This window comes from Dromaius novaehollandiae, chromosome 5 (assembly GCF_036370855.1).
Source record: "Dromaius novaehollandiae isolate bDroNov1 chromosome 5, bDroNov1.hap1, whole genome shotgun sequence".
Classification (NCBI taxonomy): domain Eukaryota; kingdom Metazoa; phylum Chordata; class Aves; order Casuariiformes; family Dromaiidae; genus Dromaius; species Dromaius novaehollandiae.
In genome coordinates this window covers 64,236,917-64,259,978 of record NC_088102.1, presented here as the reverse complement: position 1 = coordinate 64,259,978, position 23,062 = coordinate 64,236,917, and the positions used below count along the sequence as shown (strand labels likewise).

General features: G+C 36.9%; 1 protein-coding gene across 10 annotated transcripts in view; it reads left to right on the top strand.

The window, feature by feature from the left end:
• PLEKHA7 (pleckstrin homology domain containing A7) overlaps nucleotides 1-23,062 on the top strand; it is a 160,885-nt gene that overhangs the window by 77,089 nt on the left and 60,734 nt on the right. For 7 of the 10 annotated variants that reach the window (XR_010389512.1, XM_064513084.1, XM_064513082.1 and 4 more), the window contains one exon: nucleotides 14,630-14,713. The exons of 2 other annotated variants lie outside the window; for them this stretch is intronic. Coding sequence is in view for 6 of the 8 variants with exons in the window: in XM_064513084.1 (XP_064369154.1) it covers nucleotides 14,630-14,713 (84 nt within the window). In the remaining 2 variants the exon portion in view is untranslated. Of the gene's footprint in view, nucleotides 1-9,013; nucleotides 9,083-14,629; nucleotides 14,714-23,062 lie in introns of those variants that run through there. One more of the 10 variants, XM_064513085.1, reaches the window with a different exon arrangement.

Genomic DNA, 23,062 nt, shown 5'->3' with positions numbered 1-23,062 from the left:
TTTAGGCTTTTATATATTTGTATAGGATTGTATCCTGTTGTATAGTGTTTCACTTCACAGCTGAGAAAAGCTACGCCGTAGTAAAGAAGGCAGCCTCCTTCCCCCACCCCTTAGTATTTGAAGTGAAAAGAATAATTGACATAACCAGAATGTTGTCTTCAGAATAAAGGTTTTTGTGTTGGATATAAATATCGTAAAGAGGAAGCTTCCATGCATTGAAAGAGACTTTCTATAAATCTGTGAACAATTAAACTTGGCAGGCAGCAACATGTCTTGTTTAACTAAAGTCAGAAATTCCAGCCTGTTCTTACCTCCTAGTTTTGCTGCAATTCTGTAGGAAGCTAGACAGGGAGATAGAGGTAATCCTTTCAAATGTAGAAAAACAATGAATTTTTTTGCTTATATGGACTGTAGTAGAACCCTGCAGTAGAAGCTGCAAATGAGGTGAAGACTCCAATTCGATTGGCACTTTCCTGTCTTTTCAAAGTTTTAAATGTTAGTAAAGTGGTGGCTTTATAAAAAATAAGATTCCTCAGCAAGGTCATACAAGAAATGCACTTCAGAGCTAAAATCTGAATCAGTGTCCTAAATCCCAGTGCACTAGTGCCAAAACCATTAACTTTTATCTTAGTTACTGTTGTAGAAAAACATTACTGCACTAATGATTTTACAAACTTATCCACATTTCTCTCCCTCTGTGGGAAAACCCCATTGTTATGTAAAGACCCATTTACAAGCCCTTAGGTAACTGAAATGTCATCACTGAATGAATTGAAATCGTTTCAATCTTGCATTGCAAAACTGATGAATTTAACCTTTAAGCAGAATTGCTCTGGGAATCAGTGATGATGTATTCTGTAAAAATCAGTCACAGTTAAGTCTTACTCTTTTCTGTGCTACTTAGAGATTTTTTTTTAAGTAGTGTAATTGCAGTGCCTATTAAGTTACGTTTTAAGAGTAAGTGTAATTCGTTGTTCACTTTATCAAAATAAAATAAGTGTAGTCAACAAATGTTCAGAGTAATTATTAATGACCTTGATTAGTTCTGATAGCCAACTGAGAGAAATTAAGATGGGATTTCATCTGAGATTAAGTTTTTATGTGCAGAAAGTAAGAATTCCTCAAGAGGAAATGACACAGGATCTGTCCCGTTACCCACGGTCTTCTAATAAGAGCTGTTTTCCGTTTGGAAGTTTCTAAGTCCCAGAGAAATGTGGATATGGCAGTCGCAGCTAACTAGCTTTCAAACATCAGTTTTAATTCCTTTCTTTTTTTGTGATGGTTATTGCTATATGTTACAGCTTTTTCACAAGCTTGCAGATTTCAAGCAGAGAAATGACAGACCAGATGAGTAGCTGTGCAAATGACTTATTCTCCTATTTGTAACTACTTTGAAAAACAGCTAGGATGCTTGTAAAAGAACGTAGTTAATGTGCTTTGCGGTTGTACGGAGTGAAAAGCAGGTAAATTTAAGTACATCTTTGGAAGTTGAAACTAAATTTTTTTTAATGCAGTGGCACACTTACCAAGGAGGTGGAAATAAATTATAGCTTTGTTTTCAACTGCTGTAAATTCAGGTAGAGTTTTGGACAGGAGGGGAAGATCCTGAGAGTTCTTGAGAAAATGGCTGCATTGTTGTTGTCTGTTGGTAGTTTGTATTGTACAGAATATCTAATAGCTAAAGAGCACACTGAATCATCTTTTACAGATAATTACAGTGCTAGATTATCCACTTGAATTCACCTAAGCAATTTTTAAAATGTTATGTTTTCTGCAACTACTAAAAATGTGACTGAAAAACTGAAAGCTTGATAAGATGGTTTGCCGTTTGTAATCTTCCTGATGAAATGTATATACACATAATATTCATCATATTGCTTTTTTTTCTTTTTGCATTTTAAAAACTAGCATTTAATAAAAACGCTTTTACTACACTAGTGGACTGAACTTACTTGGAGTGTCTAGCTCTGCTCGCTCATATTATTTTCAATTGTAATGCACTTGAAGGGAAAAATGTCCGTATAATTCACAAAGATGCTGAACGACTACTTGATACCTATATTATGAAAAGATTACAAAGCTTTCTGTAAGTGAAAAATATATTTTTCTAGAGCATTCTGTCATTGTATCTGTTGTTAATTACCTAAAGAACAAATATTATTTCATGTGAAGTTACTTCACCTTCCAGAGCTGCCAAGTTTCAGTCACATGCTTGGTAGAGACTTGTTGGCATTGAAAGGAGTTAACACAAGATCTGAAAAAGTTTTGGAATTTCTCTCAATCTCTAATCCTGCCCAGCGCTCTGTGTCCTCACCCCAGGCCTTGTCAGCAACGTGAGAACTCGCATGCTGCCGGTTCTCTCACTACAGCGCCACTCTCGCCGGGCACTCTCCCACCGGAGAGAAACCAGCCAAGCGGCACAACTTGCAACCTGGAACACTCCCCGAGTGGTACTTGCCTGCTACTCTGGCCACATATTTGAAAAAAGCAAATGGTGGTGGTGATTTGAGTGGCTGAGAACAGAAAGTGACCTGGCTCTGCAGTGTCCTCCCAGCTTGCTGGCTGGCCTGGGGAGACGGCAGAGAGCTAGTCCTTGCGTTACAGAGGTGAGAGAGGCCTTTTCATTCTAAGGACTCTGTGGGCAAGGTCCTATTTAAGGGCACAATTTCTCTGATACTCAGCTGTGTAAGTTCTATTCTGGACTTGTGTGGGCTGGGAAGGTACTGGTGATAAAGCAGGCGCACAGCGGTGCCGTTGTGCTCTTGGAGGCCTTATCTGCGCAGGCTTCGTGGTGCTGAGGATGGAGTGCTCTAGTGGGGGCTGCAGGCCAGCGGAGCTACAGGATGAGAACCAGACGGAGGGACCGCAGCATGCTGCTCAAGTGGCACAGAGGAATGCAGCTGATAGTTCCACTATATTTAGTGGTGTAGTGAGAGCTGTCTTCTGGCTGGATTTTGCTGCAGCCTTGCTCCCTGAGCTGGCTGGGGAGCCTGCCCTTACCTTCTCTGCCAGTTTTTGTTTTGGCCATCTGATCTTTGTTTTCCAGGCTTACCGTGAAAGATGGGAGTAGCTTCATCCTTCCAGTTACTTTGAAAAATAATAGCACTTTTCATGTGTTTCAGGAAAGAAGTTTTCATCTTTCCCAATAGGATAATGTGGTTTCACACAGTCTAATTCAGAACTGATTTCAAAGATGCATGCTGTCTGCAAAAACAACTGTATACTATCCAACAATGCATCTTGATGTTTGCTGATATAAGCAAAAACTCCTAACCACCGCATACAGAACCAGCAGAGTAGCTTTAAAAATGCATTTGCTAGCTAAAGCGATGTGTGAGACTGAGAGTGAAAATATGCTTCTTATATATTCCCTGTGCTGTTTTTCTTAGCCGCTAGATCTTCGTATTGTCATCACCTTTGTCTTCCACCGGCTCCTTCTGGGCTGGCAGTTTGAGCACCATGAATATGTCTACCCAGTGACACTAGGAAAGTGCAAATACTTCTTCAGTGACTGGGTTGTTTTCACTGCCGCTCTGCTCACAGCTGTCTATTTGTATTTTATTGTAAAGCTTTACTCTCAAATAAATTTGCACCTTCTGCTGGTGCAATATGAGTGTCGAATCAAGAGATTGCACGTAGAACGTGATTATGTGAGAGCTTTCATAAATTTGATATATCTGGTTAGTTCACATACTTAGACATTTAATGCACTAAAAATAGTAAAATTTATGCCAATAATGTACATCACTATTAACCCATTGTCGTGGGTCATACTGTGACTTGACATGCTGTGATTACATAGCCTTTGTGGGGGTGGGGGGGGGGGACAGTAGATGACTGAAAATAATTGCCTGGTCTTTTTTCAGAGTCGGTTCATTGGCTTATGTCTAGTAAAGAAAGTCTGGTATTACACACGCCTGAATGGTTAATTTTCAAAACAATTTCCTTGGGTTTCTGCATTGAGTTATATATGAATATTAAAAGCAGAAAAACTTTGAGTTCAAAACTGTTTGATACCTTGTAGAAATTATTAATATTTTAATGTCCTTTTTTTTTGTTTGGTTGTACAAAATCTTATCTAGCAGTGTGTGTAAATATGTATAATTTTACCAAATTTTCCATTATATAGATGCCAAAGAGGATGCTTTGGTCTAATTCTATGGAATTATTTGTGTGATTATGTTTAAAAATGTTATAGGAGTTTCTATGCTTGGCTGACATGAGGCCATTGAGTATTTCTACATGCCCATAAAGATGTTTCCCTTTAGGTTATTTGCTTGATGATGTTTGACTAAGGTCCTTGGCAACTGATGTAGCTGTAACAATCTTTTTTTTTAAGCTGCAGAGCTAATTGTTAAATTAAAAAAACATTTCTGGATAATTTAACAAATTATAATTATGCACAGTCTTTTTAAAAGAGTTTTCTAAATCTGTCTTACAGTTCTAATTCCTAAAATATTTATTGTAGTTAGTTTTAAGCTATGAATTATTCTGTATCGCTTTCACTACACAGTGGGGGCATGCCTAGGTAATCATACGATCGAAACAGGTGAATAACATACTTTTAAGTAAAGTTTTATCAGCTTTAGAGCTTTGGTTGGTCTCTGAACTATTTCATATGGTGTATAAAAGACCGTGTTTGATACATGGTGACTCATAATACTATATTAATTGAGTGTTTGAATGAATGAATTATTACTATTATTATATTTAAGAGATACTAGTCTTGACAGTGCAAATATCACTTTTTGTGACCTTTTGAAATTTTTTAATGGCAGTGGTAGCTATAACGCTTTTTAGCTGGTGAGGATCCCCCCTCTGCAATGAGAGGTACTTGCAAGTACAATGCACTTCGTGTGTGTACTACCTGTGAAGGGGCTACATATGACTTAAAATAGGATTCTGTGAGCTGATGCTAAGGTAATGGCTTTTGTATCTCACAGTATTTCTTCACTGCACTTGCTGGGTCTCTTCAGAAAGAAAACGAACTAGTATTTGCGTAACTCAAAGCTCTGAAGAGCTGATCTAATAGAATACATTAATTTATACTCCCTACTCTAGGGAAGATGGCCTTGTGCTGCTAGTCTTTCCTCATGCAAAAACTTGATGTTGCATGCCTTTCAGGAGTACTATAGTCCATTTTATACTTAAGATTTTACAGGAATAAATACTTCACTTTATAAATGCATTTAATTTGAGGAGATGAATCACATTTTATCTAACATAGCTAGTTGGATGAGGTGGGAAAGTGAAGAGCTTCTTTAAAATAGTCTAGAATTATGCAAACCAAAGGAAATAATTTTGTTGATGTAATTTTTTTGTTTGATTATTTTGTTGTTGTTTAAGCTGTCCTTTAAAGTGTATAGAGTTTGAAGTGTTTCAGAATTGACCACAGTATACACCAGAGCAGTTTGTTACTAATGAAGGCACTTTTAAGAATACATATGCCAGTAAGCACAAACTGCCAACCCACACGAATAGGGGTGTGCTGTGGGAATTGTGGTTTATTCATATTAAACTGTGCTTCAGGGAACGTGATGCCAATATCCTTGTTTGTTCTTTAGCCTGATGCCTGAAGAGATGAAGTTGGCATGGTTACAGGGCAATTGGTCACTCTCTAGTAACTTCTAAACCTGTTGACCAATTTCGACTGTATTTGGCAGAGAGGTACTTGTTTATGAGTTGCCACATTCCTCAGTTTTATGAAGAAAAGGAACCAACAGTCAAGTTACTTCAGTACTGTCCCTCGTCAATACTGTGAAACAGTAGAGAGTCTGAGTAGGGATGGGGAGGGGATGAGACAGACCCATGCGCCTGATGGATGTCCCTGACAACAGGAAAAGCTTTGGTTGGAACATGTGTCTTATTAGATAAAAAAAACACATAGCCACAGGAAACTAGGCTGTACAAGTTCTTATCTTTTGTGGAATATTTATTAAACAGAAGGTAAATGGACTTTGAATTTAATTACTTGTTGTTAAAAGGTGAAGGAAGAAATCAGATTTTTATGCCATTTTGAATTTTTACTTCTTAAGTAATGTGGAATTCTTGCATCATTCTTTTAGCAAGACATGTTCTGCCAAAGTTTATCTGCTTTGTGGCAGAACTAAGAAATTACACTCAACCGTAGGACTGTAGGGTAATTTGGACTGGAGGTCTCCAGTTCAACCTCCTGCTCAAAGCAGGGTCAGCTTATGAAATCAGCCCAGGTCCTCAGGGCTTTGTCTAGTCTGGTGTTGAAAACCTCCAAGAATGGAGACTGCACATCCTCTCTGGGCAGCCTTTTCCGCTGCTCGGCTGTCCTTGCGATACGTCCTCTTCTCCTCAAGGTGAAAAATGTTCCCCTTATGTGCAGTCTGAACCTTTCTGTTTCAGTTTATGCCTGCTGTCTCTTGTCCTCCCATCATGCGAGACTGTGAAAAGCTTAGCTCTGTCTTGTTGATGACCTCTTTGCAGACACCTTCAGGCTGCTGTTAGGTGCCCCTGAAGCCACCCCTTCTCCAGGCTGACCAAGGCCAGCTCCCTCAGCCTCTCCTTACAGGGCAGATGCTCCAGACCATCCTAGTGGTCCTCCACTGAACTTGCTTCAATTTCTTCATCTTTCCTGTATTGGGGGGCCCAGAACTGGATGCAGTGTTCTAGATTGTATCCTTGGTTGATACCAGCTAAAAGTCTATAATCCTATACTGGACACTTCTGATTGTATATGAAAATGGTATTTAATTAAAACTTTATTTGCATGGCATACTGGTATAGGTTGTAGATAAAAGCATTTCCATTTTGTAGAAAGGGGAAAAAGGCAATATATTTAAACAGTCTGACTGAGGCCACACAATGCAGCACAGCAGTCTCTCAGTCTGCAGTATTATCCTCCAGTAATCACTTAGTCACATTACACACTAAATTCAAGAAATAAATCAGAAATGCATTTGACATAAGAACTTGAAATCTCTGTTCAACACAAATGCTTGTGAAGAGAAAATGTTTTGAGATTGTATGTCCTACAGTGCAGAAAAAAGCTGTTTCTGAGAGCTGTTCTACTCAGTTTTCATAGCCGTTCTATTAAATTGTTTCGGCTTTCTACATTGTATGGCTTGCTAGTTAGAGGAAAGCTGCATGCTGAAAAATTCTAGTTTGCTTTTATTCTTAGAACTGGTGAGGGTTTTCAACCTGCATTGGTGAATTTAGGTGGTTTGCATATGAACATTACTTTTCATTTTACGTAACTTTGTTATAGCTTAAAAATTGAGTCGTATAATATTTTTATATAAAGTTTCCCTTTGATACTTTTGCACAAATATGGCAGTGCTTGTTGGAGGGCTTCCTCACTAAATGCTTTAAGCTATTTGTTATTATTATTACTTTTACGTTAGGTAGAATGGTTCCAAATTCATGTAATTTTTTTTTTTGAAAGTACTACATTTTGTTTTGGAGGTTTATAGAGAAATCACCTGCCTGTCTTGGAATACATGAGTAGGAAAGAAGGAGACTTAAGTGAGTTCCCAGTCTGAGTTAAGACAGGGTGATATAATGATGTAGTCTGATGCCTTTTAATGTTATTTTGGTATGATCTGAAATTTTTGTTTTTAATTTTGAAGGCAAGAACTGTAATTTTTGTGAAGCTGCAGAAATAAGGAAGTAGAATAAAATTTCACTTTTGAGGAATGATGCCTTTTATAAGGATTTCCTTGTCTTGTGCCATGCTTTTTTCCTTAATTTCAAGGTACTTCAATATGCTTTTTGTGTGCTAATAGAATTCTGATGGTGTCTCATGATGTGTGTCAAAAGGATTTGTGGATTTAGCAGATGTATTAGTCATGAAGATCTGTGCTGATGCTGTGATGTGATAGTATGTTTGTCCTTTCACATAGTGTTATGACCGAAAATATCTGTAATGATTGTGTGATGTTCTCTATTTTAGCTTACCATAGATCTATTAGATTTGTTCTTTAAAAGGTATTCATTAATGACAAACTTTTTCTTGCTTCTAGTAGTATTAGTATTCGTTATCTTTGGTACTTCATTAAGAAAGAGAAGAACAACTGACTGAATTGCAAAGGAAACTGCGGTTTCCTTTTAATTTCTTTGTTAATGAGCAGGGTTGAAGGAAGGATACTACACGGGAGCATGCCTTCCAGTTTACTGTCTCTTTGACTATGGCATTTTCAGACTTTGATTGTCTGCAAGCGTTTACGGAGAGAAGTGGAAATATGTGCTATAATCTGATGTCAGGCCAGCAGTCCTCTTAGCAGTCTTTATAAACACAGATTCTTGTGCTGACTGACTGTAGTTGTTGACATACCTGCTCCAGATAAGAGAGTTACAGAATTGTATTATGACTAAATACCTAAAAAATTGTGAATTCTCAGGGTGGTATTCTAAGGAGGATATGGATCTTGAGAGGATCACTTTTACTCCATAGTGCTTACGTATTAGTTCATAGGTTAAGATGCCAGTTAAACTGTATGAGAGGGTAAAATTCTGACCTTATTGTAGTCTATGGGACGACATTAATTTCAGTGGAGCAAGAGTTTTGCCACTACTCTGAAGAGGCACCCTACTATTTTCAATTATGGATAATGTTTCAGTATGTTGAAAAGAAGCTTTTTAGTGTCTAACTTGTAGTGGATACCATTGCTTGTGTAATACAGTTAGTATTGGCCCAAATTTTTCCAAATTATCTTCATAATACACTACATTTTTCACAGAACGTATTTTTTCACAGAACAACAATGGGACTAATTGTGTTGAACTATTCATTGATGCTCTCCAACCAGTTCTAAAACAATGTCTTAAAAATACTCAGCAAAAAGCTTAAACTATTTTGAAGCTACAAATGTATTTTAGAAATAGATTATGGGAAAAAGTAAATAGAATGTGTAGCTGTTTGGTTAGGTACAAGCACCTTCTCCTATCTGGAGTAACAACTCACTGGCCAAACAGCAGTTCTTCACTGCACAGGTTCTTCTGTGAGCTGCACCTGCACCAGTGTCCTCCCTCGGAGTGTGGGTGCTCTCCTGTACCTACCACCGCCATTTGGGGGATTCCACATAAAGATGCTCCTGTTTACCCAGTCTTGCAGGTAAGTGTAAAGCAGTCAGCCTACATGGAATCAGGGTATTATAGAAATGGCCTGCCTTGTAATAATTTATCAGATAGCCTGTCCAACGACAACATGAGTTTTTCTTGACAGCTATAGACTTGTTAATGTGATGTAGAATCAATCACTATTTGATTTACACATTTCAAGATCTAGTTGTCCAGGCATTTAAATTACTTAAAGCGATATATAAATTTGCTTGACGCAAATTGAAAGGACATCATCATCAGTCATGGCCAAAAGCTAATTATGAAAATTTGGCTTTGACTCAAATACAAAATCAACTGGAGGGGGGAGAATAGGTGATGTGAGTTCTACAAAAGGATCCATATATGCAAAAGGGCCTGCCCATGTGAACTGTATTGTGTGTTTGGAGACTGGGTTGTAATTGTCTGTTTTTTGTGTATTTAAATCATTTAGATTTCACAATACTGTAGGTTAGATTGGTGCAAACAAATGATATGCAATGTTACATTTGCTAACTTGCTTAATCAGTAATACTTGTGAGATCTTCTAGGTTGTATTCTGATGCCAAGCAGTAAGGTGTCATCAAAGGATACAGATGTCTGGGTCCTGCTCAGTAGGATCATTTAAGGAAAAAAAAAATGTCAGTAGATAGTTTGTAAAAGAGGTTATCTGGTCCCCTGCCCGCTCTCGTTCCTTGCCATTTAAAGCAAGGCCAGCGTAGAAGTTGCATTAGATGTTCAAGCAGCATGCTGTCTAATGTGCTTGATGCTGGCAAGATGATAGAGGTCCTGGAAGAATGAAATTCTTGAGAGATTTGTGAAAAGGTGGCCCTTTAAAGAAGACCTACTGATGCTTAGAATAAAGGAGAGAATGTATTGTGAACACAACCCTTCAACAGTTAAAATTGCGGAGTGGGGGGTTCTTTTCTCCTGTGTGATGCTTTGTCAGTGGGGTCAGCTTGTTTTTAAACTTCAGCATAATCAGCCGCACAACACAAATTTAGTTCTGGTGGTCGTGGGTTTAACTAGGGGTTTTTTTGGTGAAGGAGAACATAAGTGACTGTATATTTTATACAGACCTACATTAACATTATTTACTTCATCAAAGGCTTGAGTCTTTCTAAACTGCCACAGTACATCTGTGCTAAGAAAGAGTGGGTCACCAGCAATTTTTGCCTTTGTAAATGTTGTGTACATATACAGCAAAATGGTAGAATCTATATCTGATTTCAGAGAAGTTTGAACTGTGGTTCTGTTTTGGAAAGTCTGAGACTTTACTATTAAAAATCAATGGAAAGCTTTGGAAAACAGTGTTCTGTAACTTTGGAAATTCAGAATTATTTTTAGCAATCTGAAATGTACTTTAAAAATGGTGGTAGTGGTAGATGGTTATGAATATTATTTTCTTGCAGATTGTTCATCTTTCCATATTCGCTTTCTGTTGGCAGTTCTGTTGATTGGTAATTGTACAAAATCAGAATAATATAAAAACTGTGTTATAATGAAAAGGTAATTGCCAAACCCCCCTGTAATTTAACCATACAGAAAATTCTCAATGTCTGGAAGGTAGTTTGAATTTTACCATTTTGAATGGGTGTCGTTGTACCAATGCGAGTTACGTGGCATTCAGGACTCGCATTGTGAAGCGCCGTAAGCTTTCTCCAGTTTTGTCAAGAGCATTGGGCCTTTCTGTAGTGAGAAAGGAAGAAGGGGCGTGAGGAGTGGCAGCAGCATATCAAGTGTGCTTCTGTTGAGTCTCTTCTGTTGTGCCTGTGGTACGTGATAGATGTCTGGACAAAAGAAACTTATTCAGCAGTTGCTGTTTGGAGGAAATAGAGGTGGTTGACTACAAGGGGGCTTGTTAAGCTTCTGTGTCTGAAGAGCAGCAGTGCCAGGTCTTTCCGTAGTCTGTACATGGAAAGGAAGGATAACTTTGACTATAACTAGTTTACAAGATCACTGTCACTTGAGAGTTTATTGTTATCATCACTGCGTAAACAGAGAAATTAACTCCTAAGTAAAGATTCAAAGAGCATAAAAAACCCAAAAAAGTTGTCATAATCTAAGTCTGAAAATCTCATGTGACATCATGATTTGTTTCATTCTAATCAAAACGAGGTACTGGTAATATACTTGGAATGTGTCTATTCAAATAGTGGCAAAAGGTTCAAAGAGATTGTAAGAATTAAATGATAGTTGCAAAGAAAGATAGAAGGAGCAGCAAACAAAGACAGAAGAATAGAGCAGTTTAGTTGGAGGGAACCTCTGGAGGCCATCTGATCCAAGCACTCCTGTTCAGAGCAGGGCCAGCTTCACAGCTGAAACAAACTTTAAAGTTGGATTAGGTTGCTCAGGGCCTTATCCAGCCACATTTTGAATATTTCCAAGGGTGGAGATTCCACAGTCTTGCTAGATAACCTTTTGCAATGTTCGACTATCCTCATTGCAGACAAAAATTTTCCTGCTATCTAATTGGAATTTCCTTGTTGCAAGGCATTAGCCATCTTGTTTTATAGCTTGTTTTGAATAGTATTGTTTGTTCTTAATGAGTCCTAGGAGGCAAAAGAGTTAAACCCTCACTTTTTAATTTATAGAAACCACTGTGCTCTGCAAAGCTACTTGTTGGTGCCGGTGATATTGTTTCTCTCCTCCTAGGCAAGTCCTAAGTATTTAAGTTGCAGATCTTCAGAAAATTTTGTTCTTGTATGTGTGTTCTTGTATGTGTGTCTGTGAAATGGGCATCTTCATTTTATATAATAAAGTAGCTAGGTTTTTGTTCCTCTACTCCTATGGTTCAGCGTAGAAAATTGTCCCAAAATGCAATTGCTCCAATATTTAAGAACTTTCTAATTTCCAGTTTACATTTTTTTTCAATAGCAGGAAATATTTAGTCTATTAGTAATGAACTTGCTCTGTAATTATAGTAACAGGAGTAACTAATCTTCTGAAGGTCTGTTAAGTTTTTTTCATAGGAAATAATGTAAGATTTGTAAAAGGTGTTAGTACTTTCTCTGTGGCATAAATTCTATGGTGTAATGGTCTACTTCATTTCCTAAATGGCCCTTGAGCAGTTCCTGAGTACAGATAGTCCTTTTTTGTAGTCTTAATTGTATCATGAGTTATTAATGACTAAAAAGCCTGCAGATGAAAACATGTTGGTGATTTTGTTGGCCTCTGGAGAATAAAGCTGACAAAGTACTTGCTTTTTATTAGTACTCCTAGCCTAGGTTTCAAAGGTACTTCAGTTGTGATTTGGAAGGAAATATTTTTAGGTTGAAACTGCTTGGACTGTGTGACAGAAAAGAAATTTAATTGTTACTGTTATAATTTATTTATTCACTTTTTTAAAAAAAACACCTGCACATTCTTTTCTTTGGATGTATACCCCAAGATTAGCATATAAACTAACTGTAAAAGTGTTTCTTTAGAAAACAGTACTCCTCAGTACTTTTATGAGAAGATGATCATGGTTGCTTCATGGATGGTAGCACTGCAGGGTTACTCTAAATCCTCTCTCCTAATCGCTGACTTCTTGGGAACACTGGAGAGTTTAGAAACTGAAAATGTGCTTCATTAGCCCATCTCTCTACTAGAGGCCAGTTCTCACCCGTCTGGGAAATGAGTGCTGTCACTAATGCAGTGGGGTAGTTGATGGCTTAATATGTTGTTCACAGCTTTTTATGGCTATAAGGCTAGAATTTTTGTAATAGATGAGTCTGGAAAAAGTCCTTTTGGTGTAATATAAGTTGTCACAGCTCTCATTTTATCATTGAAAACTTTCATTACACTGGTTGATTGCACAGGCCTTCCTGTAGCAAGGTGTATTGGAAAAGGGGTGAAAATATACAGTGCACGCAGCATCTTCTGCAGTTCCTGGTCTCAGTGGGACTTCTTGTGAACAGCCAGCAGACACTCTTCACCACTTTCTTCTTATCAAGGCATGCCCTGTGCTACTTGCGTTGGAATGTTATAAGTGCTGTGTGTTCTGTGTTTTTGGGGGCAGGGGAGTGTTTTGTTTTCTTTGTTTGTTTTGTTTTGTTTAAGCTTTCATATATTCTACAGAAAGGCTTTTATCTTTTTGGAAATCTGTTCGTTTGAAGCCCCAAAATGTGTCTGTATGCCATATTCTGTTTCTGGGGGGTGTCTTGCAATGCTAGATAATTGGGTTGAATCCAGAGGACTTGAAATGATGGGGCATTGTGGGAGGAAAAAGACCCAAATCATCTTTAAAACCACTTTCTTAAAAAAGGTGGACGACGTGTTCATTTTTTTGGCTCTTTGAAATACAAATCATGTAATAGCCTTACCGTTTCATAGTTTGTATTACTGGCTTTGTTTTCTGAATATAATCATAATATATTAGCATTTTTGCTACATTTAGCTGGAATTCTAGTTTTAGATGTTGTTTAACTAAATAGGATTAACTAAAAGTTTAGAAATTCAGGATTTTAAATAACTGGACTTTTGGTTTATTGTGTGTATCAGGGAAAAAACAAAAAGATTAGAATCCTTTGATGTTCTGGGGCGCTCTAACAGCATATCAGCCATGACCTTTGTAATTGTGGAATAATAAGATTTTTAATTTCTTTTTTCTTTAAGATTTGCAATCTTTATAGATTACTGCTTTGGACAGGGCTTCAGAATAAGGGCCTTAATAGGTATGAGACTGTGCAGGATTTGTCTCTCTCTCTCACCCTCTTTTTTTTTTTTTTTTTTTTTTTTAATACAATTAAATGATCTGCTTTGAGGAGGAGCAAAGGCTACTAGAATATATTGAAATGAACTTTCTTTGCTCCATACTTCTTCATTTGATGACTACAGTTACACAGATTGATAAAATGATTGTGTTTAGTGGACAGTAATATTTCATAGAGGACTGCAAAACCTCCAAATGGTAGTAAAGCTGAGGGTAAAGTTGATAGAAAATCCCAATTTTAGTTCAACTCAGATGAGATGCTGAGTTATGTTGTTTTATGTATGTTGTACAACTGAACATCTAATTTCAGTATGATGCTGTGTGTGGAGATGCAAAGAAGTATCATTGAAGATATGCTATACTGGGGGGAAAAAAATGCATGTAATATGGCTTCCACAAAATATCTCTATATGGTCTCATTTAATATTTCAGTTTTGTGTAGAACTGTGAATTGTCCAGCAGCATTCTACACGATTTTGCTGGTTGTGTTTTGTTAAATTTACAGAAATACAAATCAGTAATTTATATCATGTGATTTCTATGTTAGTATTTAAATAATCTAGTAACAGTCAGGTGTAAATAATCAGAAATTCAAGTTTCTCTCTCAAACAAAGGATTGCAGCTAGTTTACTTCTGAAACATTAGCCCAGTTAATAATTAAATGGTGTGGTATGCCATTGTCAGATTCATCAAGAATACAAGAAGGAGCTTAAAAGATTTCTGGCTTGAAAAGTGCCAAAGAAGTATGTTTCACCTCTGGAGTAGCAGCAGTAAAACATCAATAGAAACAGTTCTGCCTCTTAGGGATCACAGATATGTTCTACTGAATTTAGAACTTAATATTAACTTTTTTTTTTCTCCTTTCAGCCATAATCAGCAGACCACGTCATTTAGACATCCTGTGACAGGACAGGTTTCTCCAGAAAATATTGAATTTATTTTGCGAGACGAGTAAGTAGTTTTATACCCATGTCAAGAGATTTAAAACAGTAGCATTTTTACCTATAGTAGGTTAGTAGTTTGACAGTTCTTCTGGTACTGTGGCAAAAATACCATACAAACGATTGATACTTAAATATTTACTTCTCATTACGAAAGTGTATTTCTGATTCTGGCACTGTTCTGTGTAAGAGCTAGCATTGAAATCTTTGCTAGATTAAAAAAACCGGCATTTTAAATTTGCTAAAGGTTATTGGATGCTTTAGCTTTGTATACGTGTCAAATATACAGAACAGAAAAGTCAAATGCCCTTATGGGAAACTGGAAGGTTTATATTGAAACTGAAATATACAAAGTATTACCAGTTGCCACTGTAATCCTTTGGGGTTTGTTATGCTTTAGAGTTTCTGCATTAGATGCCTCTTGGGCTGATATTTTTTCGAAAATTTTCATTCTTCAATTTAAATCTATTCCAGAGAAATAAAATGAGATATATTAGCTTCCAGTGTATTTTATCTTGATTTACTGATGAAAAAAGTGAAACGCATGCGCTCTAAGTGGTTGTGTAACTGGGTAAGTCTTTGCTCTTGGTTTGGATCACTTCCTTTTCCACTGTAAGGGTTTACTACCATCGTCATCCAAACTGCGTGTTAATTTGATCCAGGTATCGTGCTGCAGTATCCTGGATGTGGTGGTTTGTAAGGCTGCCCTTACTATTTTGAACGCTTCCTATTTCATATTATGTGATATTTGATTTATTTTGCATTTAATTTAAATTAGTATTGCATTAAAAAGTGGTTATTAAGCCCAAAGCAGATCTAAGAGTTGGGCCCATGTTAATGCCCATGTTGAGAACCAGCATGAACTAGAAGAATGTTGGGCCTATCCTGCAGCATGTCGGAGAGGCCTGTGGTCGGGTGCAAAGACCTGTGGGGTAGTTACTGAGCCAGAGGTCACGCCAAGTGTTGTGTGGTACGTGCGTGGCTTGCTGCTCTGACGGTGGCTGGCTCTTTACAGGTATGGAAACAAGCTGCTCGAGTCATTCAGCAAGGCGAGCAGCATCTTGCCATGGAGCACATCTCAAAGGCAGTATGGACAACAGCCACTGTATATATGTGTTCCCACCTCCATCCATTAATTGATTCTCTTTTTTTAATCTGTTGGATAGGTCCAATCAAGTTTAGTATAAAGAGAATTCATACAGCGTTAGGCAAGAGAGGTGTTTGAGTAGAACTCCCTGGAGCTCTTCCCTGGGTTGGTCACACTTCCCTGGGTTGGTCACACTTCCCTGGGTTGTTCTGGGTTTTGTAATCCTCAAACCAGCACTGAAAGAATAAGTGACTGGTGGCACGTATTTTTAGTGCTCTTTTATATATGTCAGAAATGTGTGTGAAACAAATGTTTGGAATATTTTGAGGGCGGTCAAATAGACAGTCCAAACTGATACAGCTTGTCATCTGTAGGTTTTAACTGATACAGCTTGTCATCTGTAGGTTTTAACTACTTGCACTGAGATGGTTTCAAAAAGGGGGGGAAAAAATCTTACAGTGAAGTAGAAAAGTGATTTTTATTCCAAGTGAAGAGGGAATAGCCAGAGGGATGTAGAGAGGAATATATTTTTGTAGGGCTACTCAGAAAACAGTCTTTGCAAAAGTATTTTTCTTAGCTTTATAATTGGGTTAAAATGCTCACAGAGTGTTTTTAAAATTAGACATTTTTAATGTATCAGTTTAAACTGCTTTAAAGATGGCACTTTGCAGTGCATGAGATGGACTGTTTTCATTAGTTTTGTACCTCTTCTGTGCACCAGTATAGGTTTTATACCCATGCTGTTCATGCCCATAGTATCTGAGTGCCTGTCAAAGGAAACTGTTTAATTTCAGCAGGGAATTCCACATATGTAAAGGAGCTGTTATCACCTCCCTGTCTCTAGGCATAGAAATTCTAACAGAGCCGTGCAGTGGTTTGGGACCTTTTCCTAAGGCAGCAAGGATTTGTTTGGAATCAGGGTTGTAGATCACGTGTTTGAAATTGGTATCATATCTCATGATAAAAATGGCTTTCACAAAGAGGACACAATTGGAAAGATAGTCTCTTAAAATTCTAAAGGTGGTCTCTGGATTTGCATAATCTCTGGAAATTCTTGCATTGTGAGATCCTTTTGACCAAGAGTGCATTTTTGTTAAACCTCAAGAAACTTGTCTAAAGTAGTAGTGCTCTTAAGGGGGCTCAGAAGCAGGAATTTGATCTTTAATGCTGTTGTGACTTGATTTATTACTTGCAGGTTGTTTTTAATATAAGATTAGGGCCAAAGCCTGGAATTGTTACCTGATGATGACTGCGAACTGTTTGGGAGACTTGAGCACAAGCTTGTTCAGGCTGCTGCAAGCATATCTATTAAGAGATCTCATTTAACATCAGAGAAGTAATTTATGGTAATCTGGAGATGATAAATGTTTAGACTGCTCTGGCCTTTTCTCATCCAGGAATTTCTGGCAAATAAGATTTGAAAAGAAGTTTGGGAAAATGGTATCACTGCATGATGTCATCCTAGCTTAATTATGAATCAGAGATGAACCAGAGCCCTTGCCTCACTTGATAGGATGAGAACTGGATTCTTTCACTGGAAGGCTGAGACTGTATCTCGCTAGTCTTTTTCCCAAGGCATATCCCCTTTTATACAGTAGCACATTAGTCTTGCTTTTTAAGCCAAAACCTGATTTCCTTAACTCCACTGTAATGGGAGGATAAGTAGAGAGTATTGCTTGTAACCTGTGTTATTTAAATTACCTTATCTTTTGATCCTTTTGCTGTTCCTGCTTCTCTAAGGTGTTTTTATTTAGGTTTTTGTTTTGAGAAATAATGATTAATAATTCCTTATTTTCTAACCCATTCTTAGTTTACAAGACCACTGTCAAATCCTCACCTCTCATTTTAACTTCTAAGCTTAGAAGCTGCGGTCTCTTCTTATGTGCGAGTCGGTGTATACTTTTGAGTAGCCTTGTTTTGAGAGCTAGCCTTTCTGTATGAGGACTTGGGGTTTATTTTGTCTTTTCTTTTCTAGTGGGGTGATTATAGATAAATGCAATATACAGTATATGAGCACATTATTGACTTTTATGATAATTTAATTTTAGTTTTTCTTCTGTATTCCTTTTCTTATAATTCTTAACACACTTTGCTGCTAATCATTATGCTAAGATTTAAAAAAAAAAAAACTTTCCTCAAATTACAAGATCATTTTGACTGATAAAAGCAGCAGAGGTGTTTTTAAGTTAATTTCTCCCTCCTTTGGATGAGTTTTTTTCTGTTGACACTGCATTTAGTTTGACATCACATGGTTATCACATGGTTACTCATATCTAAAGACTTTATTCTTCTGACCTTTCCTGTCAGAATTTCAGTTTGTGTCCAGAATAATTTTTGACCTCTGCTAACTTGGTCATCTCACAGTTTCCAACATCACTTCTGAGTAATTTTAATGCCTTAGGTGTATGGGAAGCCCTTCTGATAGCCTCCCTGCATTTCATGTCTGCCTGTGTGCTTTATTTTCCTGTTTTTAAGGAACTCCTAATTCACAAGGGGACCTTCCCTAAACAACCAATAGAAAAATGTGCATTAAGGATGTGGCTGCTGAACAGGTGTTAGATCTAAAACCTGTGTAACCACCTTGTTATATGAGCATTTCTTTGAAAAATCTTCTGTTTTAGAATTGTTTGTAATACATGTATGTAATGTTTAGATTCCTTCTCTGTTATTTTTCTTTAAGTAGCAATTGTTAACTGTGCACAGGAAGGAAGGAACAGACATTTACAATAGCCTTGGTAGCAACATTTCTAACTGGATCTGCTGCTAGTAGTTGTGTATTAGAAGTTTTAAAGTATATTAGCAATAGTATTCTGTTCGGAAAAGAGATGATAGTATTTTAATACTTAAGCATAAGTGTAGAAAATGTATATACTGTGTTTAATCTAATAAATGTTATCCTCTGTTTTTTGCCTGTTTTTATGCAACTGACAAATCTGTGCATCATCTTTAGAAAGAGAGAGAGAGAGAGATATCTTATTTCATCTATTGCATTTGGTTACTATAGCAGCGAAAAAATCAGAGGTGGAGAGAAAGGAGAAAACCCAAGCTACTCCAAAATAAGCATCTGGTATATTTTATATGTATAGAAATATTAGGACAGTTAATTTTATAGCTAGCTGAATGGGAGATTTGTTAATATTAAAACTAGATTAACATGTCACTATTTTGTTCCAACAAAAGAACCTTTCTTTAAAAGGCATTGGTATAGATGTGGGTCTTCTAAGTGGACTACTCTTTATGGTCCTTTAGAGAAAAGATTCTGTTGTGAGTATTGCACCTTCAATATGGGCTGCTTGTGTAAAATCATTTAGGTGTTTTGTTTAGTTTTCATTTTTAATAAAACAAATATTGGCCATGTAATCCTTTTAGCTAATAAAATGTGATTTCTGTAAACATACTAGTGCAGTTTAGGTGCAGTGGGGAGCTGCTTGACAGGAACTATTATACAGAATGCTATTTTTAAGTATTTCACAAAGACTTACAAAGGCCTGGAGCCTTCAATGTACATACTGCAGTTTTGTGCATGCGTGCACACACAGCTGTGGGAGGCAGCAAGAAAACGAGTGAGAAGTTGGGGAAAAAAAACCCCAAGAACAGTGCTTTGAAGACAAGGTAGTGTATTTTGAATAACAGATATTATCAAACATCTTTGGAATTAGTGATTCTGAATTAATGTTTCTGAATGCACTGGATTTACACTTTATCCACTTATTTGTAGAGATGAATCTGTAAACACTGTTAGGACTGTGTTAACTCCATTCACATGTTGGAAAGTTTCAAGTGTATCAATGTACTCTACATATTTTTCTTTGCTATTTAAAACAGACTAAGAGTATCAGTTAGCTATGAAGAGACTCAAATATTTAAATTTGGTTATATTCTAGTCTGATGCAAATTTGTTATAGTACGATTTTATCCTTGAAATACTATATATCCGTACTTAAATTCATCTTTAATTTTGTTTGGTAGTTTCTGTTACATCTGAGGTTCAAAAAGTTTAGATCACCAGTGTTTGCCACTAAACACATTATTTTAGGAGAATAATACTAGTTTTTTCTGTTTCTGTCAGCTTACACAGCCAGCAAAACAGACAGTAAGTTCTTCCATGGCGACATCCTAACCCTTTTTAAGAAACATTTTTCTTGTGGATTTTTTTTTTCTAGTTAATCGTTAATCTTAATACTACTGACAAGTGAAAGCTTAATTTCTTGACAGTGATTGTTTTCAGGAGGAAGTGGAAGAGAAATTGCTAAATGGCAAAGTAAGCAATTCTTACAAATTTTACCTGCATTTATTGTTCTGTATTGCATTATGATTATCTAAGAGTGATGGTCTTGTTAAATGTATAAAACTTATTTTTCTCTGTAGTTCTGTTGAGTGCTCTCTCTCTCCACACTATGTTTAACCTACTGTGAAACAGTTTCTTGTGAATTGGTGGAAAATCTCTTTAATCTGCATTTCCCTATGCTGATTGTAGATCAATGTAGGATAATTTCTCTCTCCATATTCTTAATATTTTTGTTAGGCAAATTAAATTCCAGATTGTTAAAAATTGAATTTTCATTTTTGTCTTTTCTGGGAAAGTTAGGTCTCTTTTATAGAATTGTTACTCTAGAAAAGGAAGAAACATAATCTATCAGATTATTTGTAGGATGGAAAGACTATATGTAGATTTTCAGAGTATGGTAAGCTCTCCCTTCTCTTCTCCCGCACCCACCAGGTGTATGTGCACAACGGTATGTATTGTGTGGCTGTCATACGGGACAAAACTCAATAGTCTGTGGTGTGGACATTGTAGAGAATCTAAACCTCAAGCTCCCATTGAGAAGAAGAGAAGGTTTCTTTCTTCAAAGGCCAAATGTTTTCCTTGGCTATGTGTTCTTTCTTAATGGTATTAAGTGTAGTACTGTAGATTCATTTTGTGGAGGCGAAGTAGGAGACTGTCATTCTTTGTTAGGTATTTCAGTAAGGGAGGAATTCTACTCTAGGTTTAGTTGCCTCAAGCAGGGAAATGGGACCTTTCTGAGAAGAAGAGATTACGAAAAGGCAAGTAATGTGCTTTTGCAAGTAAAATACAGACTATGCAAGGGCCTCCTACCGCTTTTGAAAGTGCATAGGTTGGAAAGAGAACAAAGGAGAATCAAGTCAAAAGCAAACAGTAAGACTGGCTAGTCAACAGAAATAGCTTAGTCAGGCAGCATTACATACAGAAAGTGTCTTAATCTGCTCTTTGCTGAAACTGGATATTCCTGAAGGTAACTAAATGCTGAAATGGGATATCCGGTCCCTAAAAGGTAAGGTAAATAGACTCAAAGTGAGCTGATGAGGCTGTCGCACATTAAAGGCTGGCAAGGGATTTTAAGTATTTGCTGTAGATCACTTTCATCTCTTGGACCTGAGTTTACTTAGAAAAGCTAGAAAGAAGTGATTTGTGCCAGATAAGCAATACATAGAGTAAATGGGATCAAAGTTGTGGTATTGCTTCCTTGAAAGCTTAAATTAAACTGTGTGGTCACAAATGGAAAAATGTACTTTCTGTGACATGAGCCAGAGAAGTTTTTGGACAGGTAATTGTTCAAGTTGTAACTGAGGAAAAGTAATGATGGCAGACACCGGGTCCTCCAGGTAAACCCTGTGTTGGGCTGCTGTCGTCACAGTGTCTTCTCCTCTGTTCTTAGGAGTGCTGCTGTTCTCTGGTCCATTCAGAATTGGATTGAATTTCAGTGACAGCAACAGCAGTGTTTGTGGCTCGTATGCCACATTTTAAATAAGCAGTTTCAGTGTACCGATTTGGATGGGAAAGAGCATGTTTGTAGCTTGTGAATAGATGATTTTTATTATCGGTGTGACTATATTCCCATTTGCTAATGGGTTGCTGTTCCTAAAATACAATTTGTGAAATTACGTTCTAATGATTTTTGAAAATACCACCTGTTGGTTTGGCTCGCAGTTCGGTGTAGAGCTTGACTACTGAGGCATTCACAACCTGCCTGTGGGATTCCCCAGGATTTTGTAAAGTTATAGCGAATTCTTGCTTGCTAAACCTTAAAGGAAGGATTCATCTCACACTAAACATCTATGCTTTAAATAGATACCTGCATCTGAGCTCATTATCTAGATTTTTTTTTTTTGTTAAGTTATAATCAGTGGAGCAAAATGGGCACCTTTTATTACTTGATTCAACTAATCTAATATAGATGTCTGCTTTTCAAATGAGATGGATTACATCAAAAAGTCCCTGGACAGAGGTTTCTACAGCCAGCTCAGATGAGAGCAGCACTCTAGCTGTCTATGTTTTGTCAGATAAAACCTGCCCTGAATGTCTACAGTTTTGAGGACTCTAGATGCATAACGCTTTTGAATTGTGAATATATTATTTACGCTTGCCACTTCTGCCCTACGAATGATAACTCTTATCGTTGCAAATGTTGACCTGCAGATAAAAATTTTTGCTTAAAATGGTTTCCACTGGTATGGTCTAAATGATGTTGTCTGTACTTTGTGTTTCTAATAGGTTAATGAAAGACTCACTGATGAGAAGTTCTCACGTGGTTTTTGTTACTACCTTAAAAAAAAAAAAAAGTTTTATTGTGTGCAAAGATATTCTAACTTAAACCTAAGCAAGCCCCCTGGCTGCTATCATCAACAGCATTTATTAAAAAATAAAATCTGTTTTTCTAGAATTCTCCAGTCAAACTCTTTTCTCTTTTGGAAAGCAAAACTAGCAGAAAGGTTTGAATTATGTTTGCATATTAGTCTCTCTTCTTTTTTCTGTATTTGAGCAACAAATACACCATTCTTTTTAAAGGCTTAGAGTGCTGACTGACAATTACTTAGATTTTTGAGGAAAACAGAACTGTTAGTGACCCAACAGATGATGTCTTCAGGGTATGTAATATAAAAACAGCTTGCATAACTATGTACACAAAATGATAAATATAGAACTCCATTAATGGAGTTGATCTTGATGTGGAAAATCAGCTAAAGGAAGATGATGAATGTACAGCATAAATCCTGAATGAAGACTTTAAAGCTGCAACCTCATCAGAGCTGCAAATAAAATTGCCGTATGTTTTATTTAGATTAGAATCTCAGATTTTTTTCTTTTAATTTATTAGCTAGTTAGAAAAGATCTTCAATTTTCTTCTCAGAAATTCAGAATAACCTCAACCTGAAAATTTGCAACACAGGGAAAAAGGGCACTATTCAAAAAATGTGGCTATCCTGTGCCTGACACTTTACGTTTCTGTGGAACAGGATATGACAGTTTGG